The sequence below is a fragment of the Melopsittacus undulatus genome, chromosome 3, assembly GCF_012275295.1.
Source record: "Melopsittacus undulatus isolate bMelUnd1 chromosome 3, bMelUnd1.mat.Z, whole genome shotgun sequence".
In the NCBI taxonomy this organism is placed as follows: Eukaryota; Metazoa; Chordata; class Aves; order Psittaciformes; family Psittaculidae; genus Melopsittacus; species Melopsittacus undulatus.
The window spans coordinates 117,522,895-117,546,924 of record NC_047529.1 but is presented as its reverse complement, the minus strand read 5'-3'; the positions used below and the strand labels follow the sequence as shown (position 1 = coordinate 117,546,924).

Genomic DNA, 24,030 nt, shown 5'->3' with positions numbered 1-24,030 from the left:
GCAGGAACGCCTCAGCCATTCACTGCTGGGAAATGCAACAAGTAAATACTTGAACTGTGTTGTCCAGTGAAAAGGAAACAAGACCATCTTGGGGCATGAAAAGATGTTAATCGCATGAGCAGTAATCTCTTTGGCTGCTCAGTGTGCCACACTTGGGCTTTGTTTGCCTTGACTTATCTGGCTTACTTACTTATCCCAGTCTTGTGTGAGCGTGGAGGTGGTGGAGGGCCTCTGGAAGCGTGCACGGGATCAGCTACTGGAGAAGGGCAATGAAACACTAAGGAGGAAAGGTGGTATCATAAAAAAACCCAAGCTTCAAGGCCACCTATCTAGACAAAAGGGCTCAGACAGGTAATAAAAGCAGAAAATCAGTGAGACAGCAATGAATTATGGAGGCTATTAAAACCCACAACTGAATTTACAGAATCGGCTTCCCCTGATGTATTGCAAAACTGCTTTTCCCCAGGAACGGGAGATACCCAAATTTGTATTGCAGATTAATTACAGCTTTATTTAAGCAGAACTGGGGAAAGGGAGTTCAGCTCAGTCAAAGCAGCGTGGATACGAATAGCGTTAAACTTTCTGGATCTCCAAAAGTGCCAGGAAATCATTAACATTACATTTAACAAATTCAGGTCCTTCTGGTTTTGAACTCCAATTTTATTATTTATGGAATCTTGATTGCAGAAAAAACACACCCAGCACTTGTATTTAGATCCTGTTTACAAAGAGCTCTGTGTTCTCCCTGGGACTTGCATAAGAACAGAAAAGTAGATTATGTGGTTTCTTAATCGTTCTTCACAAAGGGTCTTCTGTTTCTGACAAATGGTTTATGCAAATGTATGCTCTGTACTGCTTCAAGCAGCTCTCATGGAAAAATGACATTTTGCAATAGGGAACAATGAATATTCAATGCATCATTTCTTAGGTGAGCTAATGGACAGCTTGTATTGCACGGCTGCTGCCATTCCCTGCTTTTGAAGGCAGTGGGAACTGCAAAGCACTGGCTTTTGGCCCTTCCAACTGTATTCCAAAGGCAATTTGGGACTTTAGATTGCAAACTCGAAGTAAACGTTCAGTTTCTGCAATCTCAGCTGCTTTACAAAGGGCAGTACAGATAAATAAACCTAGCTGCATCCTTGAAGTCACAGCTACTGCTGGACTGTGGGAGGGCAAGAGGGTGAAGGCTTCACAAAAGCCTCCCACAGATATTAATCCCTGGTGTGAATGGCACAAAAAAGAGGCAATTTGGAATGTACAGGCTGTGTCTTACAGACCTTATTCATACAAGCAGGCACGCTGAAGTCAATGGCTGTGTTTGTATTGGGCTCGAGAGCAAAGGCTGCATGAGGAGCCCTCATTTTGCAGCCCAGTTCAGAAAGGAAGGGCTGGCAGTGGGAATTTGACCTTTTCATGATGAAACTGACTTAAACCATCCATTTGCATACAACTGCCATATATAAATTATACTGTTAATTTGATAGAGAGCAAGAAACCAAAAGGAGTAAGCAAAGCAAGTTAAAGTACCTACCATGTGAATGTCGAAAGCCTCCTGTGCTTTTCATGCACCTCATGTAACAGCAGTCAGCTTTTTGAGGTATGTCCCATAAGCGAACATAACAGTTTAGGGAAAACAGGCAAGCTTCACTCTTTCCTCCCGTCTCTTCTGCATTCCTGCATGTTTTGCCAACACTTTCCTGGTGTTTTTGGGGGGTAGCTGTTCACAAAAGTTGTTCTCCTACATTTGACATTTGGACATAAAGAGTTATTCCTAATATCTTCATGCAGTTTGAAAAGAAGATCAGCTCCCTTACATGCATTTACAGCAAAGGTATATGGTGTATGAAGCAGAGTAATTAATACCTCTGATCACCAGGCTTTTCAAGTTCACCGCATTAAGTGCAACTGGAGATTGGAAAACAATTGTGAGCATATAAACGTCTTCTTTGATTAACCTCAAAGCAGAGATTTTGGACATGCTTTAAAACTTGCATTCCAAGCAGAGAATTTGCAGTGAATTTAAGAGCAATGTTGTAAAAAACTAAACACATTTGATATTTCATTCCCACCAAAGCATCTGAAGTTATCAGCCCAAATTCAGTGTTCACTCACCTCACCGTAATTCCAGACTTAGTTCAACCTGTAACCCATCTGTTCAACAAGGTAATTGTGGACCAGAACTCAGAGACCGCAGATTCTGCACTACAGGATCACATTGTTTTACAAGCTATGTCCAGAAAAATCAGAAACTTACTGCTTAGTCCAGACCTATATAATAACAATATATGTCAAAAAGGTTGTGGTATTGCCCTTCCTTTAGTTCCATAGGGAGAGGTGCTTTTAGAATCTTCCCTAAGGAACTGTTCAAGAAGCTCCAACCTACACGTGGCAATATCATCCACTGCTAGAGGTTCAAATTAATCTTCAAGGCTGGTGAAAAGGCCTCGCTCCTTTGTGGAGGCTGAGGTTTTGCTAAATATATGTTTTAATGGCCTTATGTGGACTGTATGTGCTAATATCAAGATTGTAAGCTGAGCATTGTTTCCAGCTTCCCTTGGCCCACATTTCTGGCTGACGAACAAACAAATATTGAAAGTAATTCACAGAGGAAAAAGAAATTACTGAAAACACCAAAGATGTGTTCCATTTGTAGATTTAATTAAGATACCATGTCAATAGAACAGCGCTCAGTCACAGAATAACCATTTCCTGCTGCTGTATATGCACCAAGCCAAAGCTGAGGGCTTGACTTTCAAAGTAGGAGATAGTGGTCCTGCCACAGCTGCCAAGACAAGTGATATGACATCTTGTAGATGACTGGGGTTGGTTTAATAACCTCATGGAAATCCTGAACTGCTGCTTGACAGCGAGGAGGAGAGTGTCAGGAGAAAGATCAGGACTGTACTTACTCTTTCCCTTGGGATCAGTTGCTGGCCACTGGCAACCATCGCAGTTGGCGACTGGCCTTTTGGTCAGACCCATCAGGCTCATTTTGGAGCACAGCAAAGGACTCTCAGTGTCACCATAACTTTGGACCCCTAATTTCACCTGATCCTTTCAATTCTGACTGTTCTTCTGAAATCTGACTGTTGCTTAGAGTGCAGTTTGTGTCATTTACCTGCCTTGTTTGCTTACCTGGCACCGGTCAGAAGTCCAACTTCTTAACATCACTTGCATGGTGAAGCTGGGGCATTCTCACAGCGTAAACCAAAGCTGAAAATGGGGACTGCTTGCTGTGGATCACAACTGGGAAAGAGCTGGGAAAGAAGCTGAAGAGGATGGAGTAGTTACTTTGAGCTGCAATCTCCAGGTGCAGAAGATGCCCCTTCTGATAAATAAATAAACAGGCATGTAAGTATCTTAAACAGTACATGAAAGTCCTCAGTTTGCCCAGATTATTGCACGTCAAGTTGCAGCTAACAAAGTGTTCTCATCTCTCCATCAGGCTTCTTCATTTGTTATTAATAGATCCTTGATGCAGACAAAGCCAAAGCCCACTGCGTCCCAATAACTTCCCCAGACATGCACGGATAAGTGCTATTATGTTTGCAAATCACGTTCCTGACACTGAGCCTAACATGAAGAGAAAATGGCTTAAAACTTGACCAGAATCAATAGCAAGACTGTAACAGAAATTGGGAGCACAGACTCAGACTCCTATTATTGTAACCTCAAAGTTTCCCTTAAATTCCTTCTTGGAAGTCATGCTCACCCTACTGAAGTACTAAGTTACTTAGTTTAGTACTAAGATACTAAAATCCTGCTCAGGAAAAGCTGTACATGGGGAATAACCTACTGAGCTGGCATTAACTTCATTTTATTCTAGTGTAGTGCAAGATGACATATTTTACATGAGCTCCACTGTGATAAGGTTCTTCTATTTATCAACTTAAAAAGGAAAGTTTGACGTTAAATTTACTTCTTGGATAACATACTGGATGCTCCTGAAGTCTACACTGAAGCATGAAGCGATAGTGTCTGTTGAAGCCATCAGTTCTTATTGACAAGTCTGGTTAAATTATCAGGTTGTATGTAATTTTATTGGAGTGTAGGAAAATGAAGGTTATAGCCAAGAGCTTGGTGGGGTTTTCTTTCCTGAGATGATGATTTATTCATTTTGGCTTCAATAGCTACGGTGTCAGGCGCATTTTATACTTCTCCAACTTTGACACTTCAAACATTTGATTTCCCTTTGCAACTTCCAACCTAAAACATGTTTCCCATTACAGATATTCAAGTGACTGCCTTGCACAGGCTGACTCATGAGGCTGGTTTTTATTTGCACAAAATATATAACCCTATTTGAATAAAATACAGATGGTGTCCAATACATTAAACACAGCAAATTTGCCATTCCCTCCTTCATCCCCTCTGTGTTCCGTTTCCCACATTTGCTGGGGCTGCATGAAATCTTATCAGCCTCAACAGCTCCGAGGGGACATGGCAACAGAAATTCAATGCCGCTCGGATCTGGTTTGCTACAATAAATAATGGGCCAATTTTTCCCTTTTTAATTATTTGTATTTTTCTTCTATTTTGTATTGTATTTTTGCGGGATTCTGCATTTGGAGCTCTGCTTGATTGTACCGGTAGGTACCAAACAGCCAGCTCCACATGGTGCTGTGAGAGAGCTTGAATGAAGGGAATAGGCACCAAATAACTTTCCTTCCCAGGTGGCAGCTGGATCAGGTTCAGTAACCTCTTGCATTGCCAAACAATTTGGGAGGCAAGAAAAGGCAATATACTAACAGTATAGTAAATAAACTGAGCAAATTAGTAAAAACTGCTGAAACTAGCTGAAGAAATCTTGTTCTGGGTTTCTATGGAAGCATAAGTATACATCATCCTATACACAGCCATCGAGTTTACTTGGAATGCACAAGATCTAGGATTCTTAATAAGATCCTATCAGCATCACTAGATGGCATTGGAGGGTGCTATATCCTCATAGAGAAAAGGGAGCTTTTACCAGCAGTCCACAGGAAGTTTTATTAGGAACACAAGTAGTTAAGGAACTAATTCCAAGCAAGCTGAAGGCATGTTCTATGGAACCTTGGTGTGGGAATTGCAACACGCAGTATGCACCAAGGCTGGCTTAGAAGCCACATCACTGCAGTTTCCTTCTGTCACACAGACCATCTCTCAGCTCAAACTGGAAGACTGGTACTCAAGCAGAAACAACTTGCCAAGTGTACTGGGGAAACTGGGAACTGGTATTACATGGGCCAGTGACCCCAGAGAGGCAGGAGTTAATCTGTTCCTGGGAGTTAACATGGAATTTTTGGTACCGCATACTTGTTTGCTTCCCCTGCCCAGCAAATTATACAAATATTATTACATAAATGGTATCTGTTTTTCTTACACCTTTTTTACTATACAGTTCTCATGCCCCTTCCTTATTTCTTTTAAAATGAGATATATTTTCCATTCTGTGATATTTTTGGTTAGCCTCAACATCCACTGAGGAACTACTGCTAATTTTAGTCACCTACTCTTGTCCATTGATTGTTACTGCACCACAGCTACAGTGGTTTCTGAATTGCAAGATTATTATCACACAGTTCTCTTTGTATAGACTCTTTAGTCGCTGGTGAAAAGAAGCAAAGAGGAGCTTGTTCCCATATGAGCATATGAGCTCCCATTACGAGCTCCCATTCTAGGAGCTTGGACTTTAAGCACTGGACTGTATATCAGAACAATTATAGGTCATGGACCATACGCTGCAATGTAAGGCAGTGAAATGGTGATTTACCCACTAAGTCATTACACTTTTCAGTTCTCCAGGTAGACTGTACAGAGTTTGCTTGTGAATTCATTGTCTATACAACAAAATGAGCATTTTGGTCTTTGACTCTGTGATATTCTCTCTGCTTAAGAGCTTTTATCAAAACCCTATAATGAATCAGAAATCAGAGCCATACACAGATGAAAACACACTTCCAAAAGTGCCATTGTGCCCCTGGTCATCTGTCTTAACAGGCTGCTCCGCATTCCTCTTGTGTATTTATAGAAAGCTGCAATTCATAACTACCAATTTGTACCATTATCTTTATACATGCCAGATACTTCTATTATTGAAAACTGGAAACTGTTCTAAGGGCATACTTGAAGGGCAGGATGATAAATCACAGTGGCATTATACCTGTTGAACACTGAGTAGAACTTCTGCTCCTTTCCTGAGAGTATTTATCTAATAGCATGTCCTTAATTTTCTGTGTCTTGCTAAAGCTTCTATCTGAAAGTAAAGTAAGTCTTTGTGTCGTCATTATTTAACTCGCACAGGAGCCTATACACATGCTCACACACATGTATGTACATATGGGAGAATCAGTGTATTTTTCCTCACATTTCAAACACTTAGGTCCCAGAGGCAAGTTGTATTCAGTTCCTAGCCCACAGATAGTTTAAAGTCTAACAGTCTGACTCTGCTTCACGTGAACATAAATCAAGGATTAACTGGATTACACTAGTAAAATCAAGCTAAAATCAGCTCCTGGCTTTATCATTTCAAGCAGCCACTGGCTAGTTTAGTCTTCCTTCTGAGCCTCGCAGCCATTGGCTGGAAAACTGTGGTTAGCAGAGACTTTTGGTTTAAAAGCCACAATTTCTATTAAATGTGTTGTTTGCCCACTGGCTGGACATCAAAGACAGTTCCATAACAAGGGTGGCTCCTACTGAATTAGACTTGCCCAGCTGGCATGGGGAAGCAGAGCACCTATTACACAAAGGCAATTGTTGACTACAGGCAAAAGCCTTTATAGAGTGCGTGCTTTTCACAACCCTTCCTCCTCTTGTTTGAGCCCCACTTTCTGCAGCTGACTGATGAAAACTGCAGCTGAGTGTCTGCAACTCAACTGTCTGACTTCTTTCAACACTGCTTCACATTCTGACCAACAGGTTGGGGATGTGTTGCCACTCAATTCTTCCTATTTGCTGCCTTTTTCCTCCTGGTATTTTAGTCAGTCTCCACAGAATTTAGTGCTAAGGAATCCAAGATAAGGCTCTCCCTACTAAAATCTGAACATCCCTGTGTTCATGTATTTCCTTCTGGCAGGCAACGCACCGTGATCTCTGGCTGCTTGCTCTATCCATATGCTTTGAATTACAAGTCCTCTAAATCATCTGCTTTATCTAAATTATTATCAACAGGAGTGTCTTCTTCGCTCTAAATAGCAACAGTGCATGAAGGTGTGGGGCCTTATAAATGTTAGTAGGGTCAGCACAGTAGAAGAGTAAGTATTTTGGCTTGTAACAGAGGATGCTTGTCTGTGACTGACTGTTCAGTCACTAAGTCTGCTCCTTTGTTCACCTGGTATGAACACAAGGCTGCATCCCAGCCTTGAGCACTGCCAGGGATGGGGCAGCCACAGCTTCGTAGTACAGTAACAGTAGTTACAACCACATAAACCAGCAATAGGAAGAGCTGCTGTCCTCCCTCCACCTTCTTCTGTCCTTCTCACAGACCTTATAGGAAACTTGGTGGTCACAGCTGGCAGAAGTACCAAGCAAAATGCCTCAGTGAAGCAGGGAGAGGCAGAGCAAAGCATGTTGGGGATAGTACTTACATTAAACTCCTTTATCTCATGTTGGAAGAACCTCTCTGAGATTATTCACTACTGCCCATCAACCCCCTTGACTCTCTATGCTAACTTACCTGAACAAATCAGCTGGCAACAGGGCCCACAAGTTTCCAGGCTTTCTCTCTGGTTGATGAACGCCTGTGGTGGTACCACCAATTTCAGCACAGGTTTCTCTTAGATGTGATTTGTTACAGATGGTTTCTGGAGCTCAGAAGCTCAGCATTGCACTCAAAAAGACACACTGAAGTTGGGGAGAAAGCTTTGCAAAACAACCAGAGGGAAAACAGTAGGTTCAGACAAGATACTGAAAAACAGAAGAACATCACAGTTTAACTTTGGTCTAAGCTCTTGGCACATCTCCACTACAACCCTCAGGATATCAGGCCAGAGGTGATTGCCTGTTGTCAGCTCCCAGTGCTGGGGTTGGTGTCACCCCTTCACCCATCCATCACAGAGACAGGCAGCTCCTGGAGATGCTCTGAGCTGCATCCCAACGCAGCTCCAGGCTATAGACTGAGCGCTCAGCCTATAGAGCAGAGCTGCAGCACCCACTGCTGCACACAGCTCTCACCTCTCCAGATGAACTCCACATCCTGTTTAGCACCTCATTGTGTGCACAGCCAGTTGGAGGAAATAAGCTCTCCCTGTTCAGCGTGACACGCACATAAATACGCATACACATGCACACACGTGCGTAGACATCAGTCCTTTAAAGCCCTGTGGGTGTCTTCTTTCATGCTTCCACCGTGTGGCTTAAGGAAGCCAGGAAATGTAAAAAGCAGTCAAAACGTTAGGGGGAAAGCTGGATAGAAATGCCTTTTCCATAGCAAAGGTGCAGCAGCTCCCAGGCTGACTGGCCCAGCCTTCCAGCTCACTTTGTCCTTGCTTCCTCCTCCTCCTCCTCCTCTGTGGCTTCTTAGGGCTTCCCATGCCACAAGCACCAGCCAGGCACTAGGCTGAATCAGACCCACTGCTGCCAAGGACAGTTTCTCCCATAAATTCAGTGCTTAGTACAGCTATTGAATTCACTTATTGTAATATCACGTCTCTCATTAGGATTTCAGTGTTTCCATTGGAAAGCCTTACTCTCTAGGAGTTAGAAACCTGCCTGTATAAAGCTGATTACTGCTGAAATTCAGAATTCAGGCTCTTGGCTCCCAGCTACGTTTCTTTCTTGCTTACCTGATCTCTGTTTGCAAAAGCCAATGTAAATTGGTCTGTTTAATTCCAGGGATAAACAAATCCTGACTTAAGAGGCATGTGTGGAAAGTGATGGGATGAAATTATCCAAACTTACCTGACAACTACATTAAAAAATCCAATTTACTCCATGTACCTCCCTTTTAAATATTGGTATTTTTTAACCTAGGAATGCAATTAAAGAATTTAACCATTCCCATCGGCCTAAAACCTGGAGTATTGTTTGGAATGGTGCACAGTGCTGAAGGGGAAGGCAACCACAGGAGGTTACAACCTTTCACAATCCATCCCAGCACCTCAGTGCCAACAGGCGATATCACTGCAGTGACCTGTGCAGTGTGTGTTGGCATGATTTATGTAGCAATCTGAAAAGAATCCGTGGTGTTTGTTTATTACCACAGCGTGATTGATGGGTTCCTAAGTGCACAATCAGCTGAGCTGGGAGGGCTGGGGGGTGATAAGCTGGGAGTTACAGCCATTACAACTTGTCAGTCCAGTCAACTGCAGGGGTTCCAGTCAACCTCAGGGTAGTCGTGACCTCAGGGAAACCACAGTGAGACAAAACCCACTGTTGACAGGATCACTGTAGGAGCATCCATCCTGCATGGTCACACTGCCACCCACCTTGGACTTGGCAATGCTGGGGTAAAGGTAGGACTCGATGATCTTAAAGGTCTTTTCCAACCTGGTGGATTCTGTGATTCTCTGACCCTCTTGGCAAAGAATACACATTCAACCCAAAGAGCAATTCCTTGTTCTGTTCTCATCCTTGCCCACAAAAAAAGAAAACAACCAAGTATGAAACTGTATTTACCTTTTATTTTTATTTTTTTTACAAAAATAAACATTTTGAGAAACAAAAGCACCTTTTTTTTTCTCCTGACTGTACAATCTACAAACCAGTATGACATTGGTCACTTCAGCATTGATTGCTTTCACTGAAAGCAAATTCTCGAGACACACCATGCCTGTAAAACGCATTTATATAGAATTAAGGCTAGCATTCATTCAACATTATTAAGGTCATTTGACTTCCTTCATTCTAAGGATTAGCAAGCAGTGCCTTAGAAAACCAAGGATTTGATGATAAAAACATGAATAACTGCAAGGTAGTCATTCAGCCAGTCCTGATCCACCAGCTGGGCTGCTCTGCCAGGCTGTCCAAGATGTGGCTTCCTCAACAATTCAAACTCCCTTCCACAAAGGTCTTAAGCACAGGCTTAATTGTAAGCATATGCTTAGGCCTATCCCTATTCAGCAAAGCACCCGGCACTTGGGTAAGTCCCTACCTTTTCAGTGGGACTATTCATATGCTGATGTGATTTGCTAGACCCACAATATGGCTCTTTTAAACTAGGAATGAAACTTTATGATAAGGTTGGAAGCAAAGATGAAAATTAGCTACAGTCTTGCAAGTGTAAGCAGAACCAGTTCCTTCCTTCTGACCAACAGGCAGGCACTGCCTATTTGATAGCTGTAACACAAATGCTGATTGTCTTCAGTAACGTTTGCTGTTCAGTTTAGAAACTGATAGTTTCAGTTACTCCACTGTGATTTTATGTGCCCAAATAAGCATCAGCGTGGAGGATAGAAACTTACCCTAGAAATGAACAACTTTGGTCCCTGTACACACAAGTACAGGTCAGAAACATCATGGTGAGCAAAGCCAGAGCCGCCAGCTGACTCAGAACCCAAACGCTTCCCTAACAGTGTATCATATTTTGTATTTTGTTTAAAAAAAATAGAAATAAAAATAAAAATCACATTTTTCAAAAGGTTGTTCTATTGCACATTCATCCTGGTCATGCAGGTTATTTCTCTTTAGCACTCTATAGATTAGAATGAGTAATAGTGCAATTATTCCTCTGGCCACAGCCACCTTCTACCTAACAGCTGCCTATATTTATACACAAACAGCTTTTATCACTCACACCTCAGACCCCAGCCACTTTAGGTGTCAGTCTGTCACCTTCACATACGTTATCTTGTCAGGATCAGGCAGGATGCGATTTGAGGCCATCTTGAAGAAGACAAGCTGCCGACCTGCACCGAGGGGGAGAAAGGAAAAGAAGTCATTTAGAAGGGATGAGCAAAATGCTGCCTACCTTAACATACTGCAACTTCCCATTCTTCTTCAACCTATGCATTGTTCAGGCAGCCCAAGATCGAACTGTCCCTCAACTTCAAATCGTATAAACCTGAAATGCTTTCATCTAAAATGACACCAGATCTCCCCTGGTTTCATTACATTTATTATGGTCAATATGCAGCTGTGCACAGCTAATGGTAAATGAAGTTTTTAACACACATGTCACACAAAACATTATTTGAAGACTATCCCACTGATAAAACCAGTCAGGGCTTTAGGAAGGATTTGATTGTGCAGGAGCAGAATCATCTCTGTGTACTTGAATCTTTGCAAAGCTGGGCAGTGCAACGTGTGCTGAACACAACTTGCTCCAAAGTACTGATCGCTTTGTAACTCTGGGATTTAAACCAGCTAGAACAAGCTTTCTGCCCCTGGAACACAAATACCCATGCTGCATTTCAGAGACCCAAGTGCTCATGCATCAGGAATGGTATGGTAAAGGGAATGGTAAACAAGACCAAGACTGCTATGTCTCATTTGCTCTTGATATTGTAACCTGAGACAGGAGCTGCTCTAAACTTCCTATGGATTTCCCTGTGCCGTAATAATTATGTTTTCAATATATTAATTAACTTTAGTAGTCTGGCTATAGATAGTCTGAATGATGATCTAGTAGCCACCAGTTAGCCACAGGTACATTAGTGGTTTTTAGGTTCCATTAAAGTCTCTGGTCACACCTCCCAGAATCACAAATTAATGCAAAAAGCCATAGCAGTACCTAAACCACTCTGAAACGTATGAACTGTCTGTTTCTACTTGTTTATGGTGCTTTCAGAGCTGGGGACCTACCAGGCACATATATAAGCCTGGCTGTGATCTGTATTCATGCTGCTTAGCTAAGCACAACTAAAGCACCTAACTGCACATATCAAAACCAAAACTGCCTCATCCAGAGCATCAGAAACTATCCCACTTCTAGCCCAGAACTCCCCCCAGACTGTATTACAACACTTACAGCATCCAGACTATGTGACCGAGCTGCTGTTTCTGCTCCTCAGCATCCATAACCTACCTGTCCAAGTCGTCTGGTTGGTAAGGACAAAAGCTTTGCATTGGGAGTAGCTATCGCAGATCTCAATGGCTTCATTGACATCGAACACAGAGAGGAGACAGCCCTTATGATGGTACGATGGCCAGCACCTGTAGTTCTCATCAGGAATAAAAGCTTCAGGCACCCGTCTGTACTCTGCAAGTAACCAGAGCAAAGCAATCGTTTTGTGAGCTCCACCAAACTGCTTGTTTTTAAAAGGCAAGGCTTATTAGAACAGCTTAGAAGCAGGATATATGATGGAAAAGGTGACGGGCTAGGATTCCAGCCCTGGTTTACTCCCAACAGTGTTTATAGCTCTGCCCCTTACTTCCCTTTTCCTTTCCCCCTTTCTTCTTCTCACCTTTTCCTCCAGAAAGCATCTGCAAATAAACAGCCCGTGCACAAACCCCTCTCCCCTTCCCCTGCATAGTCAAGGCTTTGGTTTTATTAGGACTTTTACAGGAAGAATGTCCCATTGAATAAACAGCATCCCCTTGAATGAACTGACTCCCTGTCCTACTTCTGCACAGGAGCAGGATTGTCGGGGTGAGACCCTACCAGGCGTTCCCAGCCCTCCCTCTCCTTCAGCAGAACATGCTATTTTCCTCATGGAAGAAAGGACAGGCTTTTAATTAAGCAAACGCTTTTTGCTTGCTCAGATGAGCACAAAGGGGGAGTCGCTCGATGGGCCTCCATAGAGAAGGGGGAGCAAAACAAGCAATGGGAGCACATCAGCATGGTCCTTGCTGCCTCCACGCTGCCCTGCCTGTTACTCCTCTCCCTTGGCTGCCGTTCAGTCTCACTTGCCTTTATGAGCAGCCTCTTATTCTCTGTTCACAGCTCCTCTCACTTTCCCAGCCGCTGATGGGGGTTTCTCTAATGAATGCATCAGCAAATCCAACTCATCACTTATAAACTTCTCTATTTATCACCCAGATGCACAAATTGACGGTTCCCTCTCATCTCTCCCCTTTTATCCCCCCATCCTATTCAAAAAGGCTTAATAGACTCTTTATTTTTTTCTAATTGTATCTATTATGGAAACCAGAGCTGCCTGCCCTGACTCACAGCCTATTCTTAAGTCGCTTCAGTTGAGGCATTCTCTGCCTGACATTGCAGATTCAGCCTGCTAGCATTTCATACAGCACATTGTATGAACAGCACTGAGTCAAAGGCGAGTGTGCCTTCTACTCTAAACTGCCAGTATTTCAAGTGGGAAAAGAAGTACACACCCAGAAGTGCTCATTCACACCACACAGTCTGAAACAGTGGGAAACAAATGCAGTAAATATGTTCTATTTTAAGCCTGGCTCATTAAAAGTATCATAAGAAACATTCCAAAGCAGCAAAATCAGAGCTGCTCTTGTCCCACTTAAGTCAAAGGCAAAAGAGTTTCTATTAATTCAGAAATACCAGATTATGCACATGAAGGGAAATAATGTAGTTCCCCATTACTAACAGTCATTTCTCCATCAAAGAATGTATATGCATCTCTTCCCAGAGCACTGCTGGACTTACCATCCCTGGTTCACACACTGTATGGCCCTCAGTGCCATGGGTTAGTGATGGCTTTGGCAATGCTGGGGAATGGTTGGACTGGTTGAGCTTAAAGGGCTTTTCCAACCTGGTTGATTTTATGATTCTTCCTAAGAAAAGTCAGAGCCTAAATCAAACTGTTACTGGCTGGATAACTAAAGTCCCTTTTTCCCAGTTTCCATATCATCTGTACAGTGTTAACAGTAATTGAATGGAACCAAATAATACTCTCTTCTCTCTCTATGGTAACTGCCGAGTATTGATTTGTACCTCGAGCCAACGTCACTAAAATAATGAGCACAAATCACTCATATTGATACATTCATAGTGGCACTGTTTGTATCAGTGTACAAGCCACACTGACTGGATGTAAAATAGGACTACCCACAACATCCCTTTTCATGGCTGCGGGAGTTCCCCCTAACACTTTACTCTGCCAAACCCCACGACACAGAGGATGCTCACAGAAGGGTGGCCCTTGGACACCAGCAGAAGATGAAGCATCTGCCTGGTTCTCTGCATGAGCAGGGAGCATGTCCTAGCCCTTTCCAAGAATACCCTTGGAGCACAGCAGGCTCTGCACCAGGGCTGGGAGGGAGCTGCAGCATCCCTGCACACACCATCAGAGCAGCCTCATGTCATCATTGTGTCTTTTCCTCCAGGCAAGGCAGAAGCCCATCTAGAACAGCCTTACTTTGAATCATTATTCAATGTTTAAAACGTTCTGCTCACAGATATGCCTCTCAGTACACCCATAGATATGCCTTTCAATACACTCCTCAGCACTGCCTCCAGTACAGCTGTCAGGGGTTAGGTCCCTGCTGATGTAAGCAGATTTAAAAAGAGCAGCAGTGATTTATGGGACACAAGGCTCTGTCAGACGTAGGAGTTAAAGTTCTCCCTCTCCACTGACTTTTTCAAGGTAACTGAGCCTGGTAAATCATTTGGGCAGCTTGGGACACATTAATCGACAGAGTTGGGTCAGGAATAACTGCAATGGTGAGAGCAAGCTTGTTGGTGCAAGAGAGGATGGAAACCTCCACGCTGGTCCTTAGGGTGGCCTCACACACAGCAGAGCCCTGTGGCTATCCTTGCCCAGTCCCTGCCAGTATCTAAACCAGGGAAACCACCACCATCTGCAATGACTCTTGGGAACAGGGCAGCGTAACATGCACACAGCAGCACAACCCACATGCAAAGAGCATTTTCCCTGGCTGGGAGATCAGCAAGTGCCACACAGGTGAAAACAAAGCCACAAGGATGCTCAGGGGCTGCAACAGCTCCAGTACAGAGACAGGCTGAGAACATTGGGGCTGTTCAGCCTGGAGAAGAGAAGCTGTGTGGAGACCTCAGAGCAGCTTCCAGTGTCTGAAGGGGGCTACAAGGATGCTGGAGAGGGACTCTTCATCAGGGACTGCAGCCATAGGACAAGGGGTGATGGGTTCAGACTGAAACAGGGCAAGTTCAGGTTAGATCTAAGGCAGAAGCTGTTCCCTGGGAGGGTGCTGAGGCGCTGGCACAGGGTGCCCAGAGCAGCTGTGGCTGCCCCATCCCTGGCAGTGCTCAAGGCCAGGTTGGACACAGGGGCTTGGAGCAGCTGCTCCAGTGGAAGGGGTTAGAACTGGATGAGCTAAAGCCCATTCTATGATTCCAGTCAGAACTGAGCAGAAACTGACAGCAACCCCAACCAAGCACCAGTCTGAGGAAACCACATCTCTCTCCAGAACTCCCTTTATCTCGAGCAGAGCCAGGTAACAGCCCCTGGAAACTTGTTCACACAGCGACAAATGTGGGAGCTGAACTCTTAGCCCTTATTTGTATGAGCTGTGAAGAAACACACCCCCTCACATGAGCTATAAGGACACCTGAGGGCTCCTCCATCGAGTGACATTAGCCCCAGCCTGCAGGAGAGCCAGGCTTCCCTACACCCTTCAATGATCCTCTTGGTCACTACAGTGCAGTTCCTTGTTCAATTCAGCAATACTCCACTGGTTTAAAGACAGCTCCAGGTCAGGTTTTTGTCCTGCCAAGACCTGAAACTTTGCTTCAATGGAGCCCATGGAATTTGAAGGCTCACAGCAGTAAATCACATCATAAAAAGGTCAAAGTTCTGGTCGATTTCCAGACTAATGGTGTTTAAAACCAATAAATACTTGCCTAATACTATAAATGCAGCTGTAAATTTACACTTTTGCGTACATGCAAGTAACCTGACACAGAGTGCATAGAGTCTATCAAGGTAACAGCAAGGAATAGATCAGAGACTCCTCCTTGGCATCACAACACAAAAAGAATCCTTCTCTCCATCTACTGGTTTTGTGAGGATTGGGGAGAATAAAAGCAATAGAGTTAAGCCTGATCTTGATGTCCCAACAGATTTACTCCAGAATAACACACCAGAGCCAATTCCCTGCTCATGGTTATACAAATAAATCCTGCTAGCAAACATTCTTCCTGCCCTGTAAACATTGTGAAGCTTTAAAATACCTTGGTGAATCTGGGCGAACCTCAAAAGTTTGGGCTATTTTTCACAGATTTTAGTATATTTTACAAGTTTGCTCTGGTCACTCAAAACACTGTTTTACCCTGGCCTAAACCTTCCATCAAACCTCACCTGCATTGTCCCAGAGCCGACTACAATCCCTCAACACACTCATTTTCACTGTGCTAGACTGAGTCATATAAATAACTCCACAAGTATATAATAAACTATGTGAAACTGCCTGTGGTTTCCCCCTTTTAGCTTGCTTGAATCGCCCTAAATCTGACTTTAATCAGGCCTAATGACCGTTTATTTCAGCCACAGCAGCCAGACTGCAGTTTTACTACCAACTACAGCTACTCATTGGAGATCTGCCCAGTTCTTTTCTCTAGTTATCACCTGCCAATACACCATGGGTCAATGACACAGGCGCGGTAACGTTCATCCTTGAGAGAGGAATCACATCCCTCCTTTTCCTCCCTCCTCCTTTCCCCCACTCTCAAGAGGAACACTGGCAGCTGACTCTGGAATTGCTTTTAATTGCTTTGCTTACAAGTAAGTCGACAGAGCCTGATCTTGCCAATCTCGGCAAGAAGCAGTATTGAGCAGCGTTTTGCTTTACAGTCCCCACCGATTCCCAGGGAGCTTATGGAAAACAGAATGGGAGCCTAAAAGGACAATAATACACTTCTGTTTTCAGTGTGCTTCATTTTCTGGGCTGAAACTTCCCTCGTGCTCCAATACCTCCCATTTAAACATGCCCCTGACAACGAGCCTCAAAGAACCATAAGCAGTTGTGCTACGGAAAGCTGGTTTTCGGGATGTCTGAGACAAGGACACGCTAGGCCTATCCCACGTGTCTCTGCTGTATCCTTTGGCTGTTTCCCATGTGCAAGCTGGAAGCAAAGGAAGGCTTGCCTCTTTTTATATGCTTCTATTGTGCTTACAGTAGAGCCATATTTAAATCGGTATGCAGGCTGTCACCGAAACACAAATAAATAAGGAGAAGAACGACATGTTCCCTTGCATTTTATTCCCCTTAACATGACACAGCTGGAGTGTTTCTCCTGCCTCATCCCGGGTCTGCGCCCTGGGCTGCAGAGCTGCTCTGCACCCCACAGCCACCTCTGCATACACACCAAGCTCCTGAAGGCAACCAGCTCAAATCAGTGCCATGGACATCTGTAAGCTGCATCTGGCCCACTTGCTCATCAAAACAACGATACTGTGATGATGGATGAGCCAAAAGGTGCCTGGAGTCACCTGCACAGGGCATTTAAGCTTAAAGTCATGCATACAACATTTGTAAGAGACACTTGTGACTTCTTTGGTGTTCTCCAAAGGAGCTGAGGACCTAATGCATGAGCAGAAGGCATTTTGCTGTACACTGCCAAAGTAGGACCTGGAGAAGCTTAGCAACAGCAGAACAGGTTGCTCAGTGCACAGGGCAATGGTTTGCAGAACAGTGGAGATACATGTGAGCAACAACCATTGGTCACTACACAGCCCCACCGTATTCCCAGTGCTGCAGGGGTGCAAAGGTCCTGTATTCCTGCTGATGCAAAAGAACATCTGCATGAGCCAGGGCATGAAGCAACCATGATGTCCCTGCAGCAGAAACACCAAATGCACAAGCACCAGATAAAGCAGGAATAATCCCCAATTTCAATCAGCCTTGGGTGGATTGCTATGTGGTAGCCACGGGGCCCATGGGATGGCTCTTCCCTCTGTAAATGTGATAATACTCACAAAGCTGCTTGGGCTCCTTGCCTTTAGAGGATGGAATATTGGGAAAGGAAAGCACCAGAGGGAAGAAAACCAGCTCCATACGTCTCCAGTGCTTCAGATTCAGAAGAATTCGGGGGGAACGGTTGGATTTGATGAACTTAGAAGTCTTTTCCAACCTAAATGATACTATGATTTAGGCTTTCCTAAGCAGGTTGCTATAGTGACCCTGCAGAGTACGTTCTTCAAAACACTGTTGTACTGTAAATATTTACGTCCAGCATAATCCTGCCAAATTGTTTTAAGACAAAGGAAAACACAACGTGTCTTTGCTTTATGTCCAACCTTCCAGCTATTTTAGCATCGAGAACAAACTCTCAACTCACAGCAGCAGCTAATGACTCCTTTCACTGGCCTTGCACACCCTCAGGCCTAATAATGGGTCACCTATTAGCTTTAATAAATAACAAAGTTATCCGACTTACTAATGTTAGCTGATTTCACGCATTTCTGAGTAAATTCTGAGTTAACTGAAAGGCTGGGGCTTAGCTCAAGGGCCAGACACCCAACTGGTACAAATCAGTGTCACTCTATTGAAGTAATGCAAATGTTGATACTGGGGCAGGACTTTACAAAGGAACATCAGCAGATTTTCTTACAGTCTTCTTAATGTGAAGAATTAATGGAATGATTTAATCTTTTTAAGATAACACATGTCACAAGAAAGACATGGGTTTAATCCACATTCTTCTGGATTCCAGCAAGAGAGACCAACAGTCAATGGAATATAAAAGTATTTGTTCGCGGTGTTGTTTTAAACACTGTAATGTTCCTATCTCAACATTACCAGTAGTATGATTTATGATTACAGAACACATACATAGCTATCGAATGTCTCCCGTGCCTCTACTCTGTTTCTAAGATACTAAAGCAAAGTCCAGAGCATAACGTAATTTACAGCACTATAAAATCTTTTACAACTGAAGCACAGTGAAAGCTTAATATCCAAGACCTTTTGTAATATGACTATGTCATCTTGTTAAACTGTATTTATGGGAACACTAGGGCTGACAAGAACATTCTTCATGTCACTTCCTTAATGATGATCAGTATCACCTTTCTCACTTCATGGTGCTCATAGGACGAGGTCTCCCTTCCAAGAGCACAGGTTCACATAGATAACAGACTTGTTTCCTCAGTTAGTGTTTTCATTACAGCCTTAGACCGCATGCCCAAGATCATGATCTCTTCTCTCCTAGCACAAATTTACAAATCTATCCAAAACAACAGATTCAGACCTAAGCCAAGTTCTGAAGCACCATCACATGAACCTTCAGTGGGGTTGTCTGCCAGAAATCTAAACCAAAACAAAACCTTGCACTTCTTGGACCTGAATTCTCCTTCAGTTCTGCTTATAGGATTTCCAAGTAGGTTATACACCAGAAAGGCTTTATTTATCAAAACCCTCCAGATGCCAGGAGACTGGCACTGTTCATTCTTGTCATTCCTACTGTTTGAGAGACTGAAAATCCTGGGAGCCAGACACTTTGTGAGATTTCCATTATCTGGAGCAAAATCAAGTTGACCTTGTGCCAGCCTGATCCTGGCACACCAGCATACGAATGCAAAGCTCTGATTAACTCCAGTGTGGCTTAAAACCCAAACCATCCTCTCTAGTTTTACCTTAACCTAGCACCCTAGGGTTGGAAAAGTCCCCTTGAACTTTCATTCTGATGTAGAGCAAGGCAGAAAAGGCTTTAAAAGAAAACCTACGACTTTAAAACCACTTTTTCTTTGCTTTCAGAGGGACAGTGTCCTCCTAGACCCCAAACAGGCCAAAGCAGGACCTCAGCTGACAGCTTAGGAAAGTAGCACAGTTGTCCCTTTCCACCCATCTTCTCCTCTACTGCCTACCAAGAGTTATATAGAACACTGTCCCTGTTTCAGCCCTGGGTTTGGTGCTCAGGACGCCAGCTCAGTTGGGAACATCCTGGCAATGGGAGACATTGATCACTTGCACACCAGTCCCTTCCAGCAGTGCTGTCCCCCTTCTCCTGCAACCTCATTGTATCACAGGAGAGCTTCCTATTGCAGAATCACTGGATAATTCATGATTAGTAATTTATAATCCCATCATCTCTGGGCTGAGAACATTAAAAACTAATTCTAGCATGCTATTACCAGTCAAATACCAGTTTAGGAAGGAATATGTCTGGAATAAAAGGGATACGAACAGGTAGGTAATCATATTTTCACCCTCACAAAATGACTTCTTCATACTTTTCTGGCACAGAAAGGGAGCCTTAAAATAGAAATAAATTACAACCCCTTTTCTGTTTGGTTAAAGTCGCCTTAGAACAAACGAGAAACAGGCCTGCATATCTTAAAGGCATGTCAGCTAAGTCTGAAAACACATCTCAATCTAAGTGTAAGTTCCACTAAGATACCTGATTCCTCAGGCTTGCTATTAGTTAAGATCATTTTCCTATCAACGAATTCAATACTGCACTCATGGTCTTCAATGCAGACTGGCCAAATATGTTACACAAATCATCTATGGACCCTCAACTCACACTGTAGAGTGCCTAAAACCATGAGCAGTATCCCACAAATAAAAAGGGCTCCTTGCACAGAAGGGTGTTACTAACCATGAACACAGGTAGCAGATTCTGTGTTCTATTGTCCAGACTTAAACTGACACAAAACCATGTAATTATTACAGCAGCCAAATACACATGAAGCCCTGCTCTGTATTAACAGAAACCTGCACTGTCACATTTACTACCACTGTCCTAAGCTTGTCTCCTCTCAAATTCAAACCCTCATCTTGTCCTGATAGGGCAGATCAATCTGGATTCAGCCAGCACCGCAGAAAACCTTCAGCCCTCCTGGCACTTCCTCAACAAAGGACGTGTTTGTACTATTGATTGTACTGCTGAAAATCATTCTGCTGCGTTGACAGGCATCACTCAGCACAGACTGTGATGAAAAGCTGAGAATTAGAAAGTTAAATGAACACCTGCAACGATTTTCCTGCCAATTTTACAACAAAATAAATATGGAATTATTCTGATAAGTGGGTCAAATTCATCCCTGGTGTCATGGCCCCTTTGAGGTTAACGGTGCCACGACAGGAATGGATTTGGCTGCTGTGTCTCTTTCGCAGAGCAAATGCTTCACTGAACTTTTCAAGCCCCTTTGCCAACATTCATCTTCATTTAGGTCCCATCTTTCCCTCCTCATGGAGCTTTTCCAGCAAAGCCATAATTTTCCTATCAACTCGCAGTCAATTACGTTGACAGTTTGACATGAATATTGTGCATACACAAAAATAATTTGCAAACCAGCTTTCAATTGTTAGGCTTAAGAGTCATTTCCATCACACATAATCATCTTTGATGTGCCTAATTCCACAGGCTATCCTTCCGGGAAGAATATGCATCCCTTCCCATCACAGCAGCTTGAAGAGCACTTTACATACCTGTGGTGCTGGGAAGGTTTTATGGAAAAGGTCCTATCCTGCAGCTTTGCTTTCATCCAGCCTTTGTTTCTCTTTTCCATGCTATTGCTAGCGAGCACAAATCCCAGTTTTCCAATCTACAGCTGCTTACATTGCAAGCAATTCCTGGCAGTCCCAGGAATCCATGGAGGGTTATGGCATCCTGGTTAGATTCCCCCCAGCTCATGTTTGGGCAGGTCTGATACACAACAGCAGAGAAGTACAGGGATGTGACACCACAAACCTGATGTGGAGGTAATCATGGAATCAACCAGGTTGGAAAAGCCCTTTAAGCTCATCCAGTCCAACCATTCCCAGCCCTGCCAAGGCCACCACTGCCCCATGGCACTGAGGCCTCGTCTCCATTTATTCCCCTGGTGTAATGTAGTTAAGCCTACATTTATTCGCTTCAGAAGACACCCAGGAAGCAAAACCCAGACAGCAAATCACCACGTTCATGATTTCCAGGGCCACCAAGCCCCATTTTCTGCATATTTGCCCTTTCAAACCTCAAAACACAGACAAAGTCTCTGTTTAAGCTCTGAGAAATCCCACTTTACCAGCTTTCGGTGTGCGGGTCGTGTTCTGTAGGTACCCTCCGCTCTTGTACAGCTCCAAGACCCTCTCTAGCTGAGCAGCTGTCTCATCTATTCCCCAGTGAAGCTCTCCTTTAAAAGCACAGAAAACAAACCAGTTAGACAAAGAAGAGTCTGCACAGGACAAAACAGGTTTGCATTCAAATAAAGCCCTAATCGGAATCAGAGCCCAGCAGTGCCCTGCTCTTTGGCAGCATCGTGATGGGGACATGAAATCCCTGCCTTACCTGCAATAGGGTTTCAAACCTGGCATGAGCCAGGCACGCAGTATAAGGTATAAAACAGTGCATTCAAAACCCTCAAATCAGATTTACAGGCACATGCAACTACTCTTGTCCTTTAGGCATTACCTTAGTAAAGATCCATGATAATATCACCTGCCTGTGTCCCCTCAGATATAAAAGCACCACTGGCACCATTGGCAATGGGAAAGTAACCTGCTTTTGTCACCAAAATTCCACTTAGAGACAGGGGTTCCCTTAAATCCCACAAGGAACTGCACTCTGATGCAGTTCACCCCAGTGCTGAGGTGCCAGGAGGAAGCAAATACCTCTGTAAAGCCTTAGATAAAGTCTCCAATGGGTTTTCTCTGGTATATGGGGCCATTCTTGTCTTTTCTGTATGGGGGAAATTTTCCCCTGGGTAGAAAACCAATCTGGTTCTATGGAGTGAAAATAAAAGCAGCATCTTTCCCATTGCAAACATGACAGTCACACCGTAAAAGGAAACACTCCCCATGCCCGTGTTTAGTGTGATTACCTGTTGCATTGACTATCTTATCCAGTAATGGTTTCAGTGAGGATGGAGCACTGTGTGGGAGAAGATACGTGAAAAAGAACCTGCAGTGGAAAAGTAAATCATATTGAGAAACTCAAAGCGAGAGATTATAAATGTCTGGTAACTACTGAACAACATAAGGGATACAATTCCTATTGCTTACAAGCCTGTTCAAGGAATATGATCATATTCTAGACTCAAATATATAAACTGTCCAGTGCTTTGAAAGCCGTTCCTCCACACATCTGGAGGAAAACCCATGGAGACACATTTGTGACAGAGGGGAACCATTCAAAAGTCAAGAAGAGCTGGTTCTTGCATAACAGAGTTTTCTTCCTAATGTTTTCTCTCTTTTAATTATTTACCTCATAAAGAGCCCAGCTAGATAGCTTTCATTATGCTCTCAAGGCTAGGGCATGCTATATTTTAGAATCACAAGGGGTTTACGCACTGTTTGACATATTGCTGCTTTTGATTTCTACCTAACAGCACTAGCAACCCTTTACTGAGGGCAACCTCCAGCTCTACAACACCAGAGAGCATCCAGCTAGAGACAGAAGAAGACTGTTGCCTCCACTAAGACCAGCAACCTGCCGCAAGCCCACCGCATCCCCACTTCAGACCAAGATGGATGGGTGCCCATTAAAGGTTTCTTATTTGGTATATTTTACTGGTCTTAACCAAAAGCTAGCAAGCTAAGCATCTTTAAGCCAAGCAAATGGAAATGGAAGATTATGCAGGACACACTAAAATCTGTGCTGCAAACTGCAGATGGCTGTCATGTGGTGCAGCCCATTTCAGTGTGGTCAGCTAATGCATCACACATGCTGGTAGTGCCCTGGGACCAAAGCAGAAGACTCTTCTTTGGAGCAGCCTCTCCTTGCTGTGGTCTGGCAGGCAGTGAATGGCATGATACTTGAAAGGGAAGTCTAAGAAATGAGCACACCATTATGGCATTGCCTTGAGATCCTCCATCCTCCCCAGTTTGGGATTACACCCCAGTTCATCAGACATCAGAGCCTGTTATCACCAAACCATGCCAGGGTCTGGCACGTGGGTCAAGCTGGAGCACAGGATGAGAGCTGAGCTCTGTCTCTGAAGCCAGCCCTTTGCTCAGCTGGTGGTAGAAACCATGGGATGATCCTTCTTAACTCACACCTAAAAAATGCCCCAGTCGTCCCACCACAGAGCTGCTGGGCCCCATCTCCACAGGCACCTCTGTATCACTCCTATGAAAACCTCTACTTGTGGGAAGAATTCAATGGGTTTCAACCAAAGCATATTTAGACTGAGTGGTGAATCACACCCAAAGTATGCAAAACATTCCCAAAGTTATAAATGCAATGTATTTTCACAAATGAAACCATTATTCATGGCTTCACTTACTCCTGGGTCATGGTTCTGACACAATACATGCTCACTGATGTGAGTGACTGGAAAAGATGCTGGAGGCTTT

The 24,030-nt window shown here is 43.7% G+C and overlaps 1 protein-coding gene across 1 annotated transcript in view; it reads right to left on the bottom strand.

Moving 5' to 3' along the window:
* Nucleotides 1–10,645: 10,645 nt before the first annotated feature.
* The window catches only part of PKDCC (protein kinase domain containing, cytoplasmic), a 29,049-nt gene continuing 15,664 nt past the window's right edge, over nt 10,646–24,030 (bottom strand). The window contains exons 4-7 of the mRNA XM_034060970.1: nt 22,557–22,636; nt 21,762–21,869; nt 11,942–12,115; nt 10,646–10,823 (exon numbers count right to left, since the gene is read on the bottom strand). Coding sequence (XP_033916861.1) covers nt 10,738–10,823; nt 11,942–12,115; nt 21,762–21,869; nt 22,557–22,636 — 448 coding nt within the window. The 3' untranslated portion in view covers nt 10,646–10,737. The remainder of the gene's footprint in view (nt 10,824–11,941; nt 12,116–21,761; nt 21,870–22,556; nt 22,637–24,030) is intronic.